At 44.0% G+C, this 24488-nt stretch overlaps 1 protein-coding gene across 1 annotated transcript in view; it reads right to left on the bottom strand.

Annotated features, from left to right (window-relative positions):
- The window catches only part of LOC124048675 (calmodulin-regulated spectrin-associated protein 1-B-like), a 114140-nt gene that overhangs the window by 19457 nt on the left and 70195 nt on the right, over positions 1–24488 (bottom strand). The window contains 10 exon segments of the mRNA XM_046369690.1: positions 1683–1894; positions 2451–2590; positions 4668–6865; positions 6868–7181; positions 7468–7552; positions 8120–8211; positions 13425–13557; positions 13739–13835; positions 14476–14615; positions 21688–21829. Coding sequence (XP_046225646.1) covers positions 1683–1894; positions 2451–2590; positions 4668–6865; positions 6868–7181; positions 7468–7552; positions 8120–8211; positions 13425–13557; positions 13739–13835; positions 14476–14615; positions 21688–21829 — 3553 coding nt within the window.

Here is a 24488-nt window from a genome sequence, read left to right on the forward strand (position 1 = left end):
ACACACATACAATTATTTGTAAGTTCCCTCAGTCTATTGGTCGATGGGTAAAACAAAAAGCAGACATTGAAAATCGCTTTGAGTATGGTGACGTTACTAATTACACTTTGGATGGTGTATCAATACACCAAGTCACAACAAAAATACAGGTGTCCTTCCTAACTCCGTTGCCAGAAAGGAAGGATACTGCTCAGGGATTTCACCATGAGGTCAATGGTGACTTTAAAACATTTACTGAGTTTATTGGCTATGATAGGAGAAAACTGAGGATGGATCAACAACATTGTGGTTACTCCACAATATTAACCTAATTGACAGAGTGAAAAAAAGGAAGCCTATACAGAATACAAATATTTCAAAACATGCATCCTGTTTGAGTACCACTCATCATATTTTCAAGCATAGTGGTTGCTGCATCATGTTATGAGTATGCTTGTAATCGTTAAGGACTGGGGAATTTTTCAGGACAAAGTGGACTGAAAAAGAAACGGAATGGAGCTAAGCACAGGCAAAATCCAAGAGGAAATCCTGGTTCGGTCTGCTTTCCACCAGACACTGAGAGATGAATTCACCTTTCAGCAGGACAATAACCTAAAAACACAAGAACAAATCTAGACTGGGCTTGCTTACCAATAAGACACTGAATGTTCCTGAGTGGCCGAGGAACAGTTTTGACTTAAATCTACTTGAAAATCTATGTTAACACCTGCAAATGGTCGTCCAAAAAGGATCAATTTGACAGATAAAATAATAATAGGATAATGTTTCACAATCCAGGTGTGGAAAGCTCTTAGACGTACCCAGAAAGACTCACAGCTGTAATCGCTGCCAAATGTGCTTCTACAAAGTATTGTCTCAGGGGTGTGAATACTTATGTAAATGACATATTTCTGTATTTCATTTTCAATAAATGTACCAAAAAAAAATCAAAAAACATATTTTCACTTTGTCATTACGGGGTATTATATGTAGATGGCTGAAAAAAGTATATTTAATCTATTTTGAATCCAGGCTGTAACAACAAAATGTGGAATAAGTCAAGGGGTATGAATACTTTCTGAAATCCCTGTACATGCCTCCAGATGTCTGTATCATGTTTCATGGCTCATAGGGACAGAAGGCATGTACAGTGCCTTCAGAAAGTGTTCGCACCCCTTTACTTTTTCCACATTTTGGTGTGGTACAGCTGTCTGCACCACCCTCTGTAGCGCTTTTCGGTCAAGGGCGGTGCATTTGCCATACCAAGCAGTAATGCAGCCAGTCATGATTCTCTCGGTGGTGCAGCTATACAACTTTCTGAGGATCCGATGGCCCATGCCAAATATTTCCAGCCTCCTGAGGGGGAAGACATGCTGAGATGCTCCTAATATTTTCGAGCTGTCTTGGCGTGACATCGCCCTACTAATTATTTGTCAGCTTTTGTAATGGCATTGTGTTTCCAAGCCACTATAATGTGAAATCTTCATCAGCGCCAATTGAAAATGCATTGAGTAGAACGTTCAGTCAGGTAACAGTCCTCAAGAGAACGTCAATAACAATGGGGTGACACTACGTGCAACCCATGAATAGGGTGAGACAGGGTTAGTTAGAGAATAGAGGGAGGATGAGATTAGTTGGGAGGTTCAAAACTGTAAAGGGGAGATAGGGTTGGTTTGGGTTATAGTGTTTTAGTGTAGGCCTACGTGTGGAGGATCCCTTGGAGAAGTCTGTGTCAGAGCAGGACTCTCCACGATGCAGGGACTTAGGCCGGGTCTTCCTGGCTTTACACCTGGGCTTAACCAAACCCTGCTCCTCTATCAGCTCCTGCTGCTTCCTCCTCAGGTACTCCTGCTTGATCAGCTCCCTCCGCACCTTCTCCTCCTCCTTCCTCACACGGTCCTCTTCTGCCTTACGCCTGGGGGGAAAGAGACACACACACCTTTTATGTTTACCTTCACAAACAACACACACACACTTTCTTTATCCCTGCACACTGACACACCATACACACACGCCATGATGGAATATGTTCTGTATCAGGGCCTGAAACCATCTTTGGCCTACCAGCCACTGATGTGTTTGTATAATAGAGATACTAGAGTGCTCTTCTCAATGGCTGCTTCTGTGACAGCATGGGAAGCGCCATGGAGGGCGTTCACCATTTTGTAATAGTCAAGTGGGTATGACTTGCTATGGGTTAAGGAAGGATCACGTAATTCCATTCAGGTCAGCAGTAGGGGGCAGCCAATAATTATATTTCTAAGCAAACATTCCTTAATTGTAGGTGGCAGTAATTCACCAATCTTGGCTTTATACCTGTTCAGACCATACATACTCCATTACAGTAGGTGGTACTACACACTTTTCAATTTCTTTACTAAATATTTCTGAAATGGACTATTTGCTCTCCCCATGCTCTCAAAGAGGTGGCCATTGGGAACAGCTCACTAGTACATCTCTATGGTTTGTACCTGGCTTCGTCTCGTTTCTGTTCGCTCTCAGCCTCCGTCTGCAGTTTGCGGAGCCGTGCCTCCTCCATCTTCCGCTGCTGTTTGAGGAGAAAGTGAGCGCGACGCTTTGCCCTCTCATCCTCTGCCATCTTCTCATCGTCCTTTGGGAGGGGGGGGGGGCAAATTGATTTACTACAAGAACAACATCCATTTCATTGCTAAGGCACATGACAAAATCTGCACTGATCTGAAAACTCTGAATCGGTTAAAGCAATATGGTGGATGATGCCTCTTTGGGAATTTCAGTTCCCCTGTCCGGTGCTTTCATCAATTAAATTCAACACAAATTAGTCGGGTTAATTGCATGATTTTCAGTAATGAATTTAGATTAATTTCAATTTTGATATGGCCCAGTGCAGTGAACATGATGAGCCTGGTTTTATATACACAGTGTACAAAATATTAAGAACACCTTCCTAATTTATTGAGTTGGACCCAATGTTCCCTCTAATGTTTTTTCGGCACTGAGCAAATTTCAGGTCTGCTGAGGGCAAACTCGAACATTACGAAAATTCTGAGCAACTTCCGGCACGAGTTTACTGTGAACACTGAGGAGAAAATGCATCCCATAACATTTTAACATGGAAATAGCTGTCCTATCAGTCAGCCTGTGTGGTGTTCAATGTAAGCCTACATTCCATGAGACTTTTGAAAAAAACATGCAGGGCTTGACATTTCCCTGCTTATCCAAATGTTGTTTGATGCAAGAAACCACTTTACAAAATATAATTCATTATTATTCCCATACCATTATTACAGAGAATCAGTTATGCTAGCATCTGCCTATTGGCGACTTAGCTTATTCAAAACAGTCTCAAAAAACAACACTGCCCCTTTAAGCCATAAAAAAAAGCTCTTCACTCGACTTGCTTTTCAAAGTTGTCTAGAAATGCAAAAATGTTTTTCTCTTGTAGGAAGCAACCACTCCCCCATTGTTGATTGGGCTAATAACTCACTAAATAGCAAAGAATATGAACACATGTGCAGTGGCGGCTACATGCAACTCTCACTTCGATCTCAAAACAAGCGCATCTAGTCGAGACTGCTCATGCTGTCCAGTTCAAAGTGAATGGCACAGATCCATATGTGGCAATTTGGCGCACCGGTCTGTGTAGAGTACGGGCTGAGTCATGCATGTCAATAAAATAGAATCCTACACCAATGAGAGCTGCCTATAAGAAAATATCTGGCACAGTTAGTTTTGCATACCAAGTCTGGCATTGTTCATTTTGTTTCGGTATGTTACATTGAAAGTGGCTAATATTGCGTTGATTCGAGCACTATTCAGATAGCACAGCGAAATGTTGATAGTATTAACTAAAGGGGAAAACTAGAAAGTTCAGTGAAGTTCAATCTCGTGTTTCTCTGCCCAGATGCGCAGTCTGAGGGGAGCTGCCCACCTGCCCATGCGTGCAGCTTAAAACAGCCTCAAATCGTCAGGACATGGACTCTACAAGGTGTCCAAGTGTTCCATAGGGATGCTGGCCCATGTTGACTCCAATGCTTCCACAGTTGTCTCAAGCTGGCAGGATGTCCTTTGAGTGGTGGACCATTCTTGATACACACAGGAAACTGTTGAGTGTGAAATACCCAGCAGTGATTTAACAAGTGCTCATAACTTTCACCTGGATTCACCTGGTCAGTCTGTCATGGAAAGGTGTTCATAATGTTTGGTACAATCAGTGCATATTTATGAGGTTGGAAGAATACTGTGAAATTGAGAAAATTATGATAATGCCCCTTTAGTGTAAGAGCTGTTTGAAAAGACCGCCTGGAATTTCTGCCTGTCTTGGCGGGACGGAGTTTTGACCTTCCATGGTGACATCACCATGTGGTAAATTAGACCACTCCCAGACAGTCCTAGCTAAATTCTTGCCTGAGAATTTTTATTTCATTTGGACCATTTTAATTGCAAACAATCACACTAAGGTACTTCATTGTTATCCAGAAAGTATTTGATATTGAGATAAAAATGGCTGCATTGGACCTTTAAGGGTTTCTCACCAACCTTTTGGGTGAAAAAAATTCTTCAAATAAAATACAATTGTAAAAGCTAACTGTCATTAACACGTTAACTTTGACAGCCCTAATACAAAAGTATTGTCCCTCAAGGGGAAATTCATTACTTCAGACGAGGAGAGACTATTGAGATGCTGCCACTTTTAGTAAAATTCCTACCTTGAAGAAGAAACCCAGCCCTGACTTCTGTTCTCCGTCTGCCGAGGTGTCCCCTATATTGGAGTCTTTCCCCTCCGATGGTTCCTTCAGGTCAGACAGGTCTACCTCGATCAGCTGGCCTTTCCCTCGACCTCCCTCCTCGAACTCCTTCCCTGAGCCGCTACGATCCCGCCCCTCAGCCACGTCCACACAGTGGGGTGTGAGAGGGGTGCCATAGGGGGTTGAATCCTTAGGGTTAAGGGTGGGCCCGTCTCTGTGGCTGCGCTGGTTGGCCTCATCTCTGATCTTGAAGGTGGTGCTACGGAGTGTGCCTCTCTCCAAGGCCCTTGGGCTCTCTGTGAATATCACGCAGGTGGGGCTGCTGTTCTGACTCCGGTCCCTATCCTGCTCCCCTTGGGAGGTGGTGTGCCACCCCGGGGAGCGCCTAGGGTCTGTGTTGGATGCAGGGGTGCCGGTCTTGGAAGCCGGCCTGCCATTCTCCTTGGTCAGTTTGAGTTCTGAGGGTTTGGTCCTGGGGCTGCATCCGGAGCTCAGTTTGGGAGGGCGGCGGGTGGGTGGAGCGGTGGTGATGGTCTCCATGAAACGCACGGCCGGGCGGAATTTGGAGTCGGTGGGGGTAGCGGTGGAGTCTGAGTGAGTGGTGGGGGTAACGGTGGAGTCTGAGGAAGGAATTGAAGAGGTGTCTTGGGTGGGTGTAGGGGCTGATGGCAGGGATAGAAGGGAGGCGGCATGCGGGACCCCTAGGGGTGACTGGACGCTCTGCTTTATCAGACGGTCCTGCTGTAGAGACAGCTGCATCATCTGCTGCTGAATGGCACTGATGGCTTCATTCAGCAACTCTATGGAGCGGCTACACTCGCTCAGGTCTGGCTCGACCCCCGCCTCGTCCGGCGGCCCTGCACCGCCACTGTTTGTTCTGTTGTCCCTTTCCCTCTGCTGCTGTCCTTCCTTCCTCTGACCCTTCAGGACATCCAAACACGAATCGTCCCTGCAAGCCTTGTCCTTGCCGGCCGTCTGATATTGGGTCTCCAGGTGTTTGAGGGGCTGGGGCAGCGTGTTGTTCTTGCCACCCCCCTTCTTGACAATGTTGAGGAAGGCAGCCTTGCCCAGCTTGAGTCGCTGGCACGCCGATATGGTCTCCATCTTCTTCTTTTGGTGCTCTATGGACCGCCGCTGCTCCTCCAGCTGCATGTGGAGCTGCACCACCTCTGAGGCCAGGACGTTGGTGGTGCCAACCTCCTTTCTGACCCGCAAAGCGCCGTCTTTAGCCAGCCGACATGGGCTAGGAGCCTGCAGGCACCACAAGCCTCCTAGAGTGTAGGGGGCGCTCTCCGAGCCATCGGGTGTGGTCTTTTGGGAGCTGCTGTTTTTGGAACAGTCGTCGGGAAAGCTGTTGACCTTTCGGTGGAGCTTGCGCTCTGCAAAGCTGGTCATTCGCATGGTGCCGCTGTTGCACACACTGCTGGCCCAGGACGCCGTGCTAAGGCAAGGGCTGGATGGTCCGCTCCAGGTTTCCAGGCCTTCCTTGTCCTCGCGCTCGCACACCTTCATGTCCTCCCGGAGCTTGGCCGACTCGCCCTCGCCCCCCTCCGGTTCCCCTTTGCTCTCCCCTCCCTCTCCCAGGCACTTCCCCATGACCCTCCTCACCACTTCCTTGGCCAGCTCCATCTGATCATCCTCCTCCTCCTCTTCCAGGTTTGCAATCTCAGAGTATGAGTCCCGGCCCACACAAGCTGTAGTAATGGCGGTGGGGAAGGGGCTGTAGCTCGGTGCCAGCCCCAAGAAGGTCGTCGTCTGGTCCCCGGGCTCCGCTGGCAGGTGGAGGAAGAAGCCACAAGACTGATCCTTGGTGATGGGCTCTGCTGCCCCCATCAGAGGGAGCTGAGAAGAACCCGTACCCCCCTTCGTGGGTGGTCTGAAGTGACCAAAGGTGGCCTCCACATTGGGGATGGGGGTGAACGTGCAATTAAGACCCTCAGTGGTTCTCTTAAGGACCGCTTTGCTTGTACTCTCCCCGCTTTCCTCTTCCTTGTTCAGGCTGATGCTCTTCTCTTTGGCTGTCTTAAAAACGGCTGGCATCAGGGGCTCCAGGTAGAAACTCTCAGCCTGGGGGTCAGGGTGAGGGGCAGTGAGGCAGTAGGCGTGACGAGCACTGGACACTCTGGAGGTCACCTCACTCTGGACCTCCAGGTCGTCCTGCTCCATTTCGTCACTCTCGGGGGAGGCACGGGGGCTGTAGCACTGGCCAGGGCCGCCGGGTGGATGATGGCCACCAGCTCTTCTTCCTCCATCTCCTTGTCCTTGAAGCGGATGTGGCCCATCATGTCCTGACCGTTGAGCCTGTGGGGGGGCAGTTGTACACCTATCCCCGGCCCACCAGGCATGTGTTTGGGTGTGATTCTGATGATGTTGGTTCCCAGGCTGTCCTTGCTGATGGAGTGGGCCAGGCTCAGGCCATCGCACTCTCTCTCCAGGGGGAAGTGGAGAGCGTAGGGCACCGGCTGGGAAAGGGGTCTGGGTGGGGAGGGGAGCGAGTGGGAGAGTAGAATGGGGTGAGATGAAGAGGGGAGGAAAGAGGAGAAAGATCAAAGCAAGACCATGATACTGCCATAACAATATCTTTCAACATCTCTATCTAACGAAGCCAGAGGTGAACTTGAACATGCAGGTGGAAAGGGTTCTGAGAAGTATGAAAGGACATTGTTGTAGTTCACCTTCCCTAGCTGCACATACTTGAAATCTCACTTTTCTTTTATCTTGTTTCAACATACATTACTGAAATGTTAAATGAACCACTCACCTCTGTCTCCTCTCTGGCCAGGCCAAGCTTGACCCCTGAACTTGACTGTCCACACGTGACAGAGAGTTGGATCTGTTTCTCTGCCCTAAACACAGACACAAAATATTAAACAATAGCCTTATATATGCATCAGCCTTTGTGACATTATGGGATTGAGATAAAAATAAAATAAAATTGTGATGAGCATTACTCATTTGTGAAAATTAACATCACTAATTTACAGTACGACTATAAGTCTGATATTGTGCTTCTCATGTTGGTTAACTCAAGGATCCTCGGGTCTCCACCGAACTAGGTAAATCTGCTTTTATTTTTAAAAAGCAACTCATTGCTGAAACCAAATACAAAATAAATTACAATTGGATGTTCTGGTGCTTGCAGACCTTCTTATTGAGGAATGTCATTGTTTTTCTTAAATATTTGTGTTGTGCTGTATTTGACTTGTTTTTAATTTTGTCTTGTGCATGCAGGGCTCCCTTGTGAAAGAGACCCTAGTCTTAATGGTGGCTCCCTGCTTAAACAAAAGGTCAAATAAATGCCCGATTCACACTACAGGATTCACACTATAGGAGCAAGCCAAGCCGTGCTGGGCTGGCCTAATTTCACATAAAGGACAATGTGAAAAGAAAATATACAATTTAGTTCATCTTACCTGAGGCGTCATTCTTCTGTATGGACTTCTGTTGCCTCTGTCTCAGGGGGAGTAATACGTGTGAGGAGCTAGATGCAGGACTGACTTTGGTACTGCAAAAGAAAGAAATCGGGCATTAGTTTCCCAAACACGCACACACCAGGGTTTGCGTCAGGAGAATTTGGCGCTGGATAATTGACAGTGAAGATTTGAATTTATCGAACATTTGAGAAATGTACCGGTCATCCATATGCATCGGGTATGTAACCCATTAGGCCACACAAGAAGCTTAGGCCTAGTCCCAGAGAGAAAGAGAGATCGAGATATGCCGGTGGCATTCTACTACACCAACATGAATTTCTTTATACTTGTCAACTACTGCGTCTGCTATACAGATATAGGCGTACAGAAGGAGGCTAATTCCTTAATTTACGATTAGAATATTTTCTGTAAAGATAATATAATGCTTAACTCTGGTAAGCCTAAAACAGTGGTTTCCTAACTTTTTAAAGTCTCGTACCCCTTCAAACATTAAAATTCCAGCTGCGTACCCCTCTAGCACCAGGGTCAGCGCATTCTCAAATGTTGTTTTTTGCCATCATTGCCCGCAAAGGCAAACACACAATACAATACATTTATTATACTTTGTGGGAAGTGACGAAGAGCTCTTATAGGACCAGGGCACAAATAATAATAATCAACCATTTTGCTCTTTATTTAGCCATCTTACATATTAAACCTTATTTGTTAATCAAAAACGTGAATAATTCAGCACAGGTTAATGAGAAGGGTGTGCTTGAAAGGATGCACATAACTCTGCAATGTTGGAGAGAGTCTGAGTCTTAAATAATTTTCCACACAGTCTGTGCCTGAATTTAGTTTTCATGCTAGTGAGGGCTGAGAATCCACTCTCACATTGGTACATGGTTGCAAAGGGCATCAGTGTCTTAACATTGCGATTTGCCAAGGCAGGATATTCTGAGCGCAGCCCTATCCAGAAATTTGCCAGTGGTTCAAAATTAAATTTTCACAGAATCCAATTTCGATGAGGCTCTCTTGTGCAGATATCGGTAAGTGGACTGGAGGCAGGCCATGAAAGGAATAACTAATCCAGTTGTTTGTGTCATCCGTTTCGGGAAAGTACCTGTATAACGAGTGCGCTGAGAGTCCGGAAGCAAGTACAGGGAGTAAGTGTATTAATAAATAAACAAAACAATGAACACAAACAACGCACCGATATGAAACAGAGTACCAAAGGGTTGTGACAGATATAGGGAAGATAATCAAGGAGGTGATGGAGTCCAGGTGAGTGTCATGAGGCGCTGGTGCGCTTGATGATGGTGACAGGTATGCGGGATAATCAGCAGCCTGATGACCTAGAGGCCGGAGAGGGAGTATACGTGACAGCACCCCCTCCCGACACGCAGCTCCAGCTGCAGGACGCCGACAAACGGGATGAACCCGGGGATCAAAAGCGGACCGGTCACCCCTGCTGAAGCGCGGGAACATGTCGAGCTGGCTGGGACGCGGGAACATGAGAGACCGGCTGAGGCAGGGGCGCCTGGCGATCTGGCGGAGGCATGAAAGCCCGACGAGCCGGGTGAGGCAGGGGAGCTGGTTGAGGCAGGGGAAAGTGACAATCCGGCTGGCCGAGGCAGGGGAGCCTGGCGATCTTGCGGAGGCATGAAAGCCTGAAGAGCCGGCTGAGACAGGGGAGCTTGACGAGCCGGCTGAGGCAGCGGAGCCTGGCAATCTGGCTGGGGCATGAAAGCCTGACGAGCCGGCTGAGGCAGGGGAGCCTGGCAATCTGGCGGAGGCATAAAAGCCCGACGAGCTGGCTGAGGCAGGGTATCCTGGTGATCTGGCGGAGGCATGAGAGCCCGTATCAGCTCCCGGACCCGGCGTTAACACTGACAAAAAAACACAAAAAAAAAACACTTCCTGATGCTTCCCTTAGGTGAGGTGTTATTCTGTAACGAGTGCGCTGAGAGTCCGGAAGCCAGCACAGGGAGTGAGTGTTTTAATAAATAAACTATGCGCAAAAGTGAAGGTTTCATCGAGCTGTGAGATAGTACTTCTGCACATTTAACCTCTCTGCATACAGAACCTGTTAGCGGGATGAAATTCGACAACATACGGTGATCACTACATAAATAGTCATATTAAACATTCATGAAAATACAAGTGTCTCACATGTTTCGAAAGCCTAGAATCTTGCTAATCCAACCGCGTTGTCAGATTTAAAAAAGGATTTACTGCGAAAGAATACGATGCGATTATCTGAGGATAGAGCCCCATAAAAAACAACTATTTCAACCAGCACATGCGTAACAAAATCACAAACTGCAATAAAATAAATAGTTTACCTTTGACGATCTTCCTCTGTTTGCAATCCCAATGCTCATTGTTACACAATGAATGGTCTTTTGTTTGATCAAATCCATTTTTATAACCTAACACAAAACATTTTGTGAAATACACACACAAAACGTGACTTTTCCAGTCGATGTTTGGTTTCATTGCAATCAACTGGTTTGTTTGTAACACAACCAAACCTGATGGGTCATTTTGCGGGACGTATTGACTGAAAGAAACCGATTTGAAGGCAACAAGTAATGACATCATTGTGCACCAATGATTTTGACCGCTGTTTCGTTGATTGACTGATCATCTTGAAATCTAGCTGGGTAGATAGCCAATGAGATGAGGTAAATGGCAACATGTAATGTTTATGTGTTGGAAGACCAACCCATGTAGTAAACTCCGGCGTAAAGAGGGTCATTCGCCATTGAAGTTTCATACAGGGGAGCAACGCATGTTACGCACAGCGTTGTTTTGGTAAAGCGCGTCTTCAGCTGTTTATATATCAATCAGTATGGCGACTAAGTCAGGGAAAGCTAAATCTAACTCTAGATATACAGATGTACACACAATTTTAGAAGAAGTTGATCGGGAAAATGAGACAGAGATTGTTGGAGGATGATTCATTTAGCGATTCCCAAATGGAGGAATATTTTTTGAACGGAGAGGACATTGTTTTGGACTGGTAAGTTTTTCTCATGCCAATGCCTTTGTTTGAAATTAATGATATAAACTATTATTTGTGAAATGAAATAGCCTATTTGAGGCTGTTGAGGGGAGGGCAGGCCCACAACAATGTCCAAAGTGAAATGGAGACAGTAGATACAGCTGGCCTGTTGTAATATAATAAAGACAGATCTAGCTGGTCTGTCATAATATAATAGACAGTATTTCGAGCTGAAATGTCATACTATAAATGAGACAGTAGATCTAGCAGGTCTATAATAATATATTCAACCTTATGTTCCCTGTACTCTATATACATCTGTTTATTATACCTGTTGATACTGGGCTCATATGTGAAACTATTCTAACTGAACATTTTCTTTCACAGTGACACTGACTCCGAATGGGAGCCCCCAGTGCCAAGGTGTCCATCCCCCACTGAAGCTGGTTCATCCAGTCCCTGCCACAAGTGGTGTTCATCTGCCCAAATGTATTTCTGCAGGCATGGATGTGCCTCAGGTCCAAAGGGGCACAGCATGGAGGCGTCACTGTGTTCTTTGCAAAATGAAGTCCCCCATCACCTGCACCACATGCTTGGTGACCCTCTGCTTTACAGCAGAAAGAGACTGCTATGGCACCTGGCATCAGCAGCACAATATTGTGTATTGGACTGAGGGTCTTCCAAATATTGAAAGTGTTATTTTGTTAATGTATATATTTTTTTCATTTTTTTCTCAATTTTTTGGGGGTATGTGTTAGAATACCATTTTGGTATTTTGTATATAGTTATACCATTCAAAATGTATAACTTCACCAATTTGGCCACTTGGGTACATTTGGGCTACTTGTGTGGGACACCTGGGTGACTTAATGATAAATGTCATGTAGCACATTTTGGAAGTTATCATTCTGAAACTGGTTTGAAGAAATCAACTGTGGGAGCAATTATTAGGAAATGGAAGACATACAAGACCACGGATAATCTCCCTCGATCTGGATTTTTTTTCTCATTTTGTCTGTCATAGTTGAAGTGTACCTTTGATGAAAATTACAAGCCTCTCTCATCTTTTTAAGTGGGAGAACATGCACAATTGGTGGCTGACTAAATACTTTTTTGCCCCAATGTATTCCATTAACAATCTGCAGTTACCAGCTACAATAGTCATTTACAACATTAATAAGGTCTACACTGTATTTCTGATCAATTTGATGTTATTTTAAATGGACAAAAAAATAGCTTTTCTTTCAAAAAGAAGGACATTTCTAAGTGATTCCAAACTAGTGTACATATTTTTTTATGTAACCTTTATTTAACTAGGCAAGTCAGTTAAGAACAAACTGTTATTTATAATGATGGCCTACTCCGGCCTATGGGACTCCCAATCACAGCCGGATGTGATACTGCCTGGATTCGAACCAGTTACCATATTGAAGCCTCTTGCACGGAGATGCTGCGCTACTCGGAAGCCCAAAAAGGAGAGAGTGCAGCAGCATGCCCCCGCGAAACAGGTACTTTGGCATGTAGACACTTTCATTACAGAAATCATGAGGATATAGTACTTTACTGTTTGACCAAATCATGGTTTTAGCCTCCTAAAAAATAGAACGTTTTTAGTGAGGTGAATGAATCTGAATCTGCAGCCCGCACCGATGCAACCAATAAATGTTTGAACTCGCACAGCCAAGTCAAAGGGTCGCAGTCTAAAGCCCTGCCTTTTAGGCTTTTCACTATATTTTACTTCAATGAAAAAGGCCTCCAACTTCGCCATCAACAGCAGCCTAGGCCGAGGCTCCACTCTTGTTTTCTCTCTCTCCTCAGTAGCATGTCATCTCTGGACAATTTGGCCGGTTACAATTTTATTTATCAACTTTTCATTTATTTTAAAATCGGCCAAAAGCCAGCAATTACCGGCTAACAGAAACCCTGGCACACACAAGCACGCCCGCACACACAGGTACACACACAGGTACACACACAGGTACACACACACACACACACACACACACAGGTACACACACACACACAGGTACACACACACACACAGGTACACACACACACACACACAGGTACACACACACACACACACACACACACACACACACACACACACACACACACACACACACACACACACACACACACACACACACACACACACACACACACACACACACACACACACACACACACACACACACACACACACACGTGAGCAAAAGCTCATTCCAATCCTAGCAGAAAACTAAGATAACACACAGACAGAAACAGACTGACAGAAAAGTGAGTTTCAAGTAGTACCTGTTATAGATATCTGGGCTTTGGGACGTTGTTACGATGTCAGGAGAGCCAGGTGTGGCCAGGAAGCTGCGTTTGGTAGCATTGGAGATGGAGACATGGGGGCGGGAATCCTTGGGCTGCAGCAGTGACCTCACTATGAGATTGATGGCAAAGAGTGTCAACCAAAACACTGAGGAACCTTCTTATGAGTAGCTCAAAGACAAATTCAAAAAACCTGATGAAAACATTGGCTCTGGATGAATGAAAGGCAGTAGCACATATTATACAACAGTGTAAAATAATATATTATAAGAAGAAGAATACAACGTCTGTACCGTCTTTGACTTCTTGCACATCCCGGGGCTGGACAAAGTCGGGCTTGAGGATCTCAAACCACCAGAATAGCTCTGCGATGAACACCATGATATTGTGCTTTGGAAAGATGTCAGAAACAACAGAGTCAACACCACAACATTGGAGAGTGTTTAAATAACTGGTAACTGCCAAAATAATGGAAACACTTAAGCAAATGAGGGATACATAGTGTATTGAGACAGCGTTTTCGACGACCAAAAACACAAAATTATGGAATTTCTTGTGGAAGACGGAACTCTATTGGAGGGATGCGACACCAAACAATTATAGAATCTATGTCAATGTGCATTTAAGCTGTTGTGGCCCAAATCCCTATTAAGACCCTTTATGTTGGTGTTTCCTTTATTCTGGCATTTACCTGTATGTCTGCTAGTAGTGAGTGCATTGAGGTCCTGTTTAAATGCTTTCAAGATGCATCCTACTTCCCTCTTTATAGAACTGGCCAATGTTCTGATAGGATTGGATAGGTTAGGTTAAAGCCATGTAATGGAACCCCTTATTTAGTTTGAATCACAGAAGGGAGGGAGCAGAGATGGTCAGACAGGGTCTCTTTGTATTTCCTCAATTCCTCCTGAAACACAATGGAAGAGGTCTGACCTCCTACAATGCGCTATGAGAAGCAATGAGTGAGGCAAATCAAGAAAGAATGATAGCCTCTGTTTCTCCACTGAGGTAAAGTAGTAGAATGGGGGCTCACCTTCAGCACTGGGGGAGCATACAGCACATCTTCTGGACGCAGGTGGAAGTTTCGGTTCAGGTACTCATTACAAAACTCCCTCAAGAGCTGGATGTTGTACAGGCTGTCTGCTATGGAGGACACCACTTTCAGGCAAATATCTGGAAGACACATAGAAAGGGCTTTAAAAAATAAATGTGATTGATTTTTACTTCACTGTTAGAATGAGGCTATATTAGCTAACCTTGTCACACATAGTGTAATCTCTCGAGGACAGACACACAACATAACTAGTACAGAAAGAGTGTTGGGGGGTGACTTTAAAGTACTCAAAGTACTTAAAGTACTCAATACTTTGTGGTAACTAATAACCTAACGCGTTAGTTTTTATGTAATCCGTTACCTAGTTACTTTTACAATATTATTGACCTTTTCTTTGTTGGCAAAATAAAACTTCTTCCCCTTAGGATATGTTCGTCGCGATATTTCTATTCCAGCACAAACGTTGTGGCGGGTAGCTGGGCAGGGTAACTTGTAGCTAGCGAGATGGCAGAGACAATAGCCTTAATCATGGACGTATTCGCATTATTTTGAATTGGTAGAAGAAAAGGACAGATCTTGACGCTACTTACACGCGCACACACAGGATCATCGGGTTCAGGAGTGCTCCATTTACTGTCTGGTAATAAAGCAGACAACGTAGCTAGGTGATCAATTTAGGCTCAGTTGATAAGAACTTAAATCTAAAGCTCCGTCGTCGCCATAAACATAGAGGAAAGGGCACTACAGAATCTGTCTGCCCAGATGGAGGACATCTTCTTCAACAGAATAACTTAGTCGACAGTACACTATGGAGGACAGCTTCTTCAATAGAATAACATGGTCTACAGTACCCTATGGAGGACAGCTTCTTCAACAGAATAACATGGTCTACACTACCCTATGGAGGACAGCTTCTTCAATAGAATAACATGGTCTACAGTACCCTATGGAGGACAGCTTCTTCAACAGAATAACATGGTCTACAGTACACTATGGAGGACAGCTTCTTCAACAGAATAACATGGTCTACAGTACACTATGGAGGACAGCTTCTTCAACAGAATAACATGGTCTACAGTACCCTATGGAGGACAGCTTCTTCAATAGAATAACATGGTATACAGCACCCTATGGAGGACAGCTTCTTCAATAGAATAACATGGTCTACAGTACCCTGTGGAGGACAGCTTCTTCAACGGAATAACATGGTCTACAGTACCTTATGGAGGACAGCTTCTTCAACAGAATAACATGGTCTACAGTACCCTATGGAGGACAGCTTCTTCAACAGAATAACATGGTCTACAGTACCCTATGGAGGACAGCTTCTTCAATATATTAACATGGTCTACAGTACACTGTGGATGACAGCTTCTTCAATAGAATAAAATGGTCTACAGTACCCTATGGAGGACAGATTCTTCAACAGAATAACATGGTCTACAGTACACTATGGAGGAATGCTTTTTCAACAGAATAACATGGTCTACAGTACACTATGGAGGAATGCTTCTTCAACAGAATAACATGGTCTACAGTACCCTATGGAGGACAGATTCTTCAATATAATAACATGGTCTACAGTACCCTATGGAGGACAGCTTCTTCAACAGAATAACATGGTCTACAGTACCCTATGGAGGACAGCTTCTTCAACAGAATAACATGGTCTACAGTACACTATGGAGGAATGCTTCTTCAACAGAATAACATGGTCTACAGTACCCTATGGAGGACAGCTTCTTCAATATATTAACATGGTCTACAGTACACTGTGGATGACAGCTTCTTCAATAGAATAACATGGTCTACAGTACCCTATGGAGGACAGATTCTTCAATATAATAACATGGTCTACAGTACCCTATGGAGGACAGCTTCTTCAACAGAATAACATGGTCTACAGTACACTATGGAGGAATGCTTCTTCAACAGAATAACATGGTCTACAGTACACTATGGAGGACAGCTTCTTCAACAGAATAACATGGTATACAGTACCCTATGGAGGACAGCAATTCCAGATACAATAGTAATTTACAACGTTAACAATGTGTACAGTGTATTTTTTATCAATTTGATGTTATTTTATGGTCAAAAATGTGTTTTTCTTTCAAAAACAAGGACATTTCTAAGTGACCCCAAACTTTTGAACGGTAGTGTATATATTTCTGAAATGTTCTTATACAATATCTGCTAGATACAGGACAAACACTTCAAAACCTTGTTTCTTATGATTTATTTTTTGACTGTCTTTTTTTGCCATTTAATTAACGCGTTTCTCTGGGCTATAGTAGTGAAGGCCAAATCAATATATATATATTTTTTTACCCAAAGGAACCTACATTTCAAAATCAAATAGCTAAATGATCCATAGTATGACCATCTTAAAACAATTCCATATGTCAGCTTCAAAACTTTTGTGAAGATTTAAACCAAGTGTTTTTATTCTTTTTTCCCGGACAAATTAAGTTCCAACGGTAATGTTGTTTGCCGCAGTATAATATCTTGCAGATATAATAGTCATTTACAACGTTAACAATGTCTACACTGTATTTTTTAAAAATCAATTTGATGTTATTTTAATGGACAAAAAATGTGCTTTTCTTTCAAAAACAAGGACATTTCTAAGTGACCCCAAACTTTTGAACTGTAGTGTACGTATGTCCACATTACCAGTCAAACATAATCAAAACCTATTTGTTTCACTTACTTGCTGTGCTTTTTCATTGTTCATTTGTTCAGTCATTTCATTCTCAACCAAGATTTATATGGAACGCCATTTGAGTCAAATAAGCTTGCTGAATAATCAGGACCTGAATATGACTGCACGTCACATAATAATTGAACGTGTTCCTACATTTTTTACGTAGTTATTACACATTGATTACACTATCACTGTATTACTTCCGGCGTTGACAGAGATGGCCACCTCGCTTTGCGTTCCTAGGAAACTATGCAGTTTTTTGTTTTTTTACGTGTTATTTCTTACATTGGTACGTACCCCAGGTCATCTTAGGTTTCATTACATACAGTCGAGAAGAACTACTGAATATAAGAGCAGCGTCAACTCACCATCAGTACGACCAAGAATATGACTTTCGCGAAGTGGATCCTGTGTTCTGCCTTTCACCCAGGACAACAGAATGGATCCCAGCCGGCGACCCAAAAAACGACTTCGTAAAAGAGGGAAACGAAGCGAGGAGCGAAGGCTCGAGAACTATAGGGCCTCTCTACCGGTGTCATGAAAGAGATAGAACATTTAGAAAACGCTGACGTCATTTTCAGTTTATAACCTGTGGAAAAATGTGTATGTGGGAGTACTCTCTTGAATTAAACGCTGTTACCTGACGATTAAGACAGGGGTTCTGTCCATTCTTATAATAATATGGGTTTTACAATCCCATAGAATGCATTGACAGAGTAATGAATTCTGATTGGGAAATAATAGAGGAATTTAGAATTCCACAGGGACATCAGAGACTGTAACGTTCTTTGCTTGACGGAAACATGGCTCACTGGAGAGACGCTATCGGAGTCGGTGCAGCCAGCTGGTTTCTCCACGCATCACGCCGACAGAAACAAACATCTTTCTGGTAAGAAGAGGGGTGGGGGCGTATGCTTCATGGTTAACGAGACGTGGTGTGGTCACAACAACATACAGGAACTCAAGTCCTTCTGTTCACCTGATTTAGAATTCCTCAATCAAATGTCGACCGCATTATCTACCAAGGGAATTCTCTTCGATTATAATCACAGCCGTGTATATCCCCCCCAAGCAGACACATCGATGGCTCTGAACAAACTTTATTTGGCTCTTTGCAAACTGAAATCCATATATCCTGAGGCTGCATTCATTGTAGCTGGGGATTTTGACAAGGCTAATCTGAAAACAAGACTCCCTAAATTGTATCAGCATGTCGATTGAGCAACCAGGGCTGGCAAAACCTTGGATGATTGCTATCCCCCGCATCTCCATCCTGCTGATCCTCAACACTGGGGCCCCACAAGGGTGCGTTCTGAGCCCTCTCCTGTACTCCCTGTTCACCCACGACTGCGTGGCCACGCACGCCTCCAACTCAATCATCAAGTTTGCGGACGACACAACAGTGGTAGTCTTGATTACCAACAACGACGAGACGGCCTACAGGGAGGAGGTGAGGGCCCTCGGAGTGTGGTGTCAGGAAAATAACCTCACACCCAACGTCAACAAAACTAAGGAGATGATTGTGGACTTCAAGAAACAGCAGAGGGAACACCCCCCTATCCACGTTGATGGAACAGTAGTGGAGAGGGTAGCAAGTTTTAAGTTCCTCGGCGTACACATCACAGACAAACTGAATTGGTCCACCCACACAGACAGCATCGTGAAGAAGGCGCAGCAGTGCCTCTTCAACCTCAGGAGGCTGAAGAAATTCGGCTTGTCACCAAAAGCACTCACAAACTTCTACAGATGCACAGTCGAGAGCATCCTGGCGGGCTGTATCACCGTCTGGTACGGCAACTGCTCCGCCCACAACCGTAAGGCTCTCCAGAGGGTAGTGAGGTCTGCACAACGCATCACCGGGGGCAAACTACCTGCCCTCCAGGAGGTCTAACGTAAAGGTTTAACGTAAAAAAAAATTGCGATGTGATAGTTAAAAAGCTAAGATTTAAAACAGGCTTATTTTTTAGGAATAGATCTTGCCTCTCCATGAACAAAAGGAAGCAGATTGTGCAGTCAACTTTCCTGACAGTTCTTGACTCTGGTGACATCATTTACCAGAATTCAGCAGCCACTACTCTTAAAACTTTGGATGCCGTGTCATCATTTAAAATAACTCTAATTTATAAGACCGTTCTTATTTGATTAATGGTGGTCGGACTCATCCATGTGAAGCTAGCCACAATAAGAATTAGTCACAATAGTGGACTTTGCGATTAACATTCAAAATAAAAGTATGGCATAAATCTACTGTCTCTATTCATTTGCATCACTGTCAATGACATACTTTTATTTTGAAGGCAAACCACAAATTCCACTATTGTGCCTAATCCTTATTGTGGCCAGCTTCACAACACATAACCCAGTCCGGTCGAGCCTCACTAGCCAGATGAAGCTAGCTGGCTGCTTATAACATTAGCTTTGGGCAACAGGGTTAAGCAGCTGGCTAGCTATTTATTTTCATGAACTGAAGTTCAATTTCAATAGGCGAACAACAAGTGTCAAAATCCTAAATCCTTGCTAAGAATAATGAAAATGACTGCAGTTTCTACTGGTCATTGTTTTCAGGCTGGTTGTATTGGTGCTAGCTAGGTACCAAGCTAAAGCTAGCTACCCCAGAAGTTGCTTTATTACCATTGCGGTATTGTAAACACATCGTTCTTGGCCAGTGTTTGCAGATGTTTTTTGAACAGCTTTGACAGTGCTACTGTATATTTTTTGACATGCAAAGACCCAAATGGCATTCCATAGTATGTATGTCGTGAAGCTAATAGCAGTGACGCTATTACTGTGCAACTCGTGTAGGGCAACATCAGAAAAATAGCTCACTTGGTAGTGTGTACCAGTGCTCGACCAGTCCCACGACAGAGAACGCTTGATTGTCAAGGGCAGTGAATTCCATTATCTTGGCTTTAATGGATTTTGCTTTTGAGTTGTCTCGCTGAAATTTTCTTACCCTTTCAAATGACTGCTCGATCCACACAGCAGACATTGTGTGGACTAGGTTAGGAATGCTGTGTTGTACGTGTAAAGCAAAATTTTACGTGGCTTCATTACGTCATGTCAATCTGCCTTCTTCCTTCCTAAGTTATATAGGTATCCACGGTAGCTTTGACATCGGTTTTTAACATCGGCGTTAAACTAGACATCGGGCCGATACCGATGTTGGCATTTTTAGCTAATATCGTCCGATTCCAATATGTTCACTGATATATAGCGCATCCCTAATAATTACATTACATCAGGTTATTACAACAACTTATAATAATCAATTGATACAATTGCACATGTCAGTAAACTCATTTAATAAGAGCATTTTAAACTACCCTATCAGCACCCGGGAATTCACGTGCAATTTGTTTTGTAAGGTATTCCATAACTGCAGTGCGTTAAATCTAAAGGTGAATTTACCAAACTTTGTGGAGACAAGCGGAACCACAAGAGTTAATCAACCCTGTGAATGTGTTTGGTGTCTCATATTTATTTTTGTAAATAGGGAAGTGAAGTATGTTGGAAGCTTGTGGAGCAGAGTTTTGTAAACAAGAAGAAAGTAATGAAGTGATCTACGGAACTTTAGTGAGGTCCAGGCGACCTTCTGATACAGGATGCAGTGGTGAGTATTAAACCTGTCACCTGTGATAAAACGAAGGGCGCTACGGTAGACAGCATACAAAGGTTTAACAGTAGTGGCTGCTGAATTCTGGTAAATGGTGTCACCAGAGTCAAGAACTGTCAGGAAAGTTGACTGCATGCAACAAAATCAGATTGCAGCTCTAACATAGCTTGGTCAACAGTCGGTGCGATGGGCTTATATAACCGTGTCATCTGCGTACAGATGAATATTATGTCAAATGCATTGGAAAAGTCTATAAATAGGGCAGCACAATGTTTTATGATCTAGGCAATTTACCACATCACATTAAACAAGCATAGTGGCTGAAACAGTGCTATGTCCAGATCTAAAACCAGAATGGTGCATATTTAGAATAGAGTGAGAAGTTTAAAAAGTTAATCGCTGAGACACTGTTTTGCAATGAAGGTCTACAGTAGCCTCAACAGTACTCTTTGAGGTAGCGCCATGGTGTAGCCGGAGGACACCCATTTTCCGTCCTCCTTTGGGTGCCCTCTAGCCCAGGGGCGTGTAACAAATTTTTCCCCGTGGGACGCATTCGATCTTCACCGAGGTCCAGAGGGCCGCACTGAAAATAGGCAATACTTCCTTGCTGTCAAAATTTGCACAAAATTGTCCTCTAACCATCAATTTTTTAAATGTTCAATGCTTGGCGCTTTGATGATTCAAGTGAAGAGACTTTATACAGGTCTATTATCATCTCTACACAGTTTCTATTTGGTTATAGTCATTTAAATGTAGATTGAGTTATAACTTTTTTACTCAAACCACCAGCATTGAATCGGCTCGCAGGCCAGATCGGGTATGCTTGACATATCTGAACTCATGATTTCAAGGCAGTTAGAAGACAACCTACCCTCTAGCCTCATACATTCGGGGCAGTAGAAGTGCACCACTGACAGCAGAGCGGCGCCATCACACATGTCCTTCATGAGGTCATCCAGCATGGGGAAGTGCTGGAGCTGCCGGCCAGAGAGGTTGTCTCTACGGTATCGCACCTACACACACAGAAATGGGTCAGAGGTCAGACAGGGGCAAGGACTGGGTCAGCCTGTTTGGGATGAACAGTCCTTCTCACACACAGCCTGTGTGGGATGAACAGTCCTTCTCTCACACACACAGCCTGTGTGGGATGAACAGTCCTTCTCACACACACACACACACACACACACACACACACACACACACACACACACACACACACACACACACACACACACACACACACACACACACACACACACACACACACACACACACACACACACAATCCACTGTAGTGGGGGTCTTCTTGGCAGCCTGCTCCTGCCAGTGACACAGGGGATTTAAATAGCTCTGTTTAGCTCTCTGAGTTTATCATGGGTTAGGGATAGGGACAGTTGAGATCACGATCCTCCTCTCTGCACGGACTTAGAAGGTCATTTGAGGAGCTCTGCTTTGTTTGTTTGTTAAGTCATCAGCAGAAGTTGCATGCCAAGAAGAGCACAGCAAGAACAACAAAACTACCACCACACCAACAGCCAGGAATCAGTAAGTAAAATAGGGAGGCCTGCAAGCCGAAGAACACCATCCCATCCGTGAAGCACGGGGGTGGCAGCATCATGTTGTGGGGGTGCTTTGCTGCAGGAGGGACTGGTGCACTTCAGAAAGTAGATAGCATCATGAGGCAAGAAAATTTTGTGGATATATTGAAGCAACATCTCAAGACATCAGTCGGGAAGTTAAAGCTTGGTCGCAAATGGAAGCATACTTCCAAAGTTGTGTCAAAATGGCTCAAGGACAACAAAGTCAAGGTATTGGAGTGGCCATCACAAAGCCCTGACCTCAATCCCATAGAAAATTTGTGGGCAGAACTGAAAAAGCGTGTGCGTGCAAGGAGGCCTACAAACCTGACTCAGTTACACCAGCTCTGTCAGGAGGATTGGGCCAACATTCACCCAACATATTGTGGGAAGCTTGTGGAAGGCTACCAGAAATGTTTGACCCAAGTTAAACAATTTAAAGGAATTGTTACCAAATACTAATTGAGTTTATGTATACTTCTGACCCACTGGTAATGTGATGAAAGAAAATAAAAGCTGAAATAAATCATTCTCTCTATTATTCTGACATTTCACATTCTTAAAATAAAGTGGTGATCCTAACTGACCTAAAACAGGGAATTTTTACTCAGATTAAATGTCAGGAACTGTGAAAAATGAGTTTAAATGTAGTTGGTTAAGGTGTATGTAAACTTCCGACTTCAACTGTATATCTCAATTATTTTGTTTTGTTTTCTCTACATGAGCTTTGTTGCTAAATTAAAAGGTCAATACACTGCATTTCAAACAGTCAGGAATAATCTAATAAATTCAGGGCTTGTAAAATGACTCCTAAACTTAAAAAGTTGAAAAAACTGAAAAGCATTTAGGTGTAGCGCTTGCCACCCTCTCGGCTTTTCATCGGCCTGTACTGGAAACTAACATCCGCTCCAAGGTGCTTCTCTCCTGGCTATCATACTGGTAACACGGCCTCCATTGCGTTGCTGTTTTGATCGGCCTCAGCATTTAATCGCACGGAGTAAGTCACCACTCTCTCTTTGCTGTTGTTATGTTGGCCAGTTTGGCGCATTGGTTGTGCTTATTGTGGGTCCTAGTGTTAGGTTCTGAACAAACAGAGTAAAAACTAGAAAAAGCTCAAACCAGGTTCATTCACCCACTGGGTGCAAAGACAAAGAGATGTTTACACTAGCACATATATTTATACCCTCCTACTAGGCGGAGTCAACTCTTTGCACATCTCGACAGCCAATACCTCTGTTGCTAGTCATGAACTTAATTGGTTCCTCTCACTGGTGCAGTCATGGCCCCGCCTCATGCTAGAACCTTCATGGGAGTGGAAGTACATGTGTGTGGGATAGGACTGTTCCTTCTCACTTCATCTGAACTGACCTCGGGCCGAATTTCTCGCTCTTCCCTTATCCACGATTGTCCTACCTTATCAGTGACTGAAACCAGACTGTAGACCTTTGCCTCCCTCTTTAGGAGCCATGAGATTTAACAATACCATGTTTTGATCAAATATAAACTTTCTGCACTCCCCCTTCCTCACTCAGTATCTTTCCATACACCTAGTTCTTATCCACTTTCCATTGACCCCAACATAGACATTCATTAGATATGTAAAGTAATCAATAAGTTCTAGTACAGTAACATGAATAAGTATATTTCAAGCTAGAACCCAACACTAGTTTGTGATTGGGTGTTGGCTTGCTGCCTATAACAGTGGTGATCCTACAAACTGTGTGATTCAATCTAACTATCTCAATGTGTGTATTGATTGACTTTTAGCTGATTCCTCAACAACCTATTTTATTTGCATGGATTTTAACAGAATTGTTCCAAAATGAGTCTACCACTTTCTGCCACATGGGGAAACTGACTTTTTACAGATTGGCAGCAACCACGTTCAGAGACTATGGTGAATGCTCCATCCCATGTAGGAGCTGCACCCATTTCGCACAGTTCTCTGGATAATATTGGCCAGCCAAATTACCATGTGGAAACTGTCAGCTTATTGAGGAATATATGTCTGAGCTGGACGTCCAGGAGCAAATTAAGACATTGCAGAGTATCCTGGATAGGTCCCCCTCTAAGACCTTTTCCTTTTCTACTCCTC

The sequence above is a fragment of the Oncorhynchus gorbuscha genome, linkage group LG11 (assembly GCF_021184085.1).
Source record: "Oncorhynchus gorbuscha isolate QuinsamMale2020 ecotype Even-year linkage group LG11, OgorEven_v1.0, whole genome shotgun sequence".
In the NCBI taxonomy this organism is placed as follows: domain Eukaryota; kingdom Metazoa; phylum Chordata; class Actinopteri; order Salmoniformes; family Salmonidae; genus Oncorhynchus; species Oncorhynchus gorbuscha.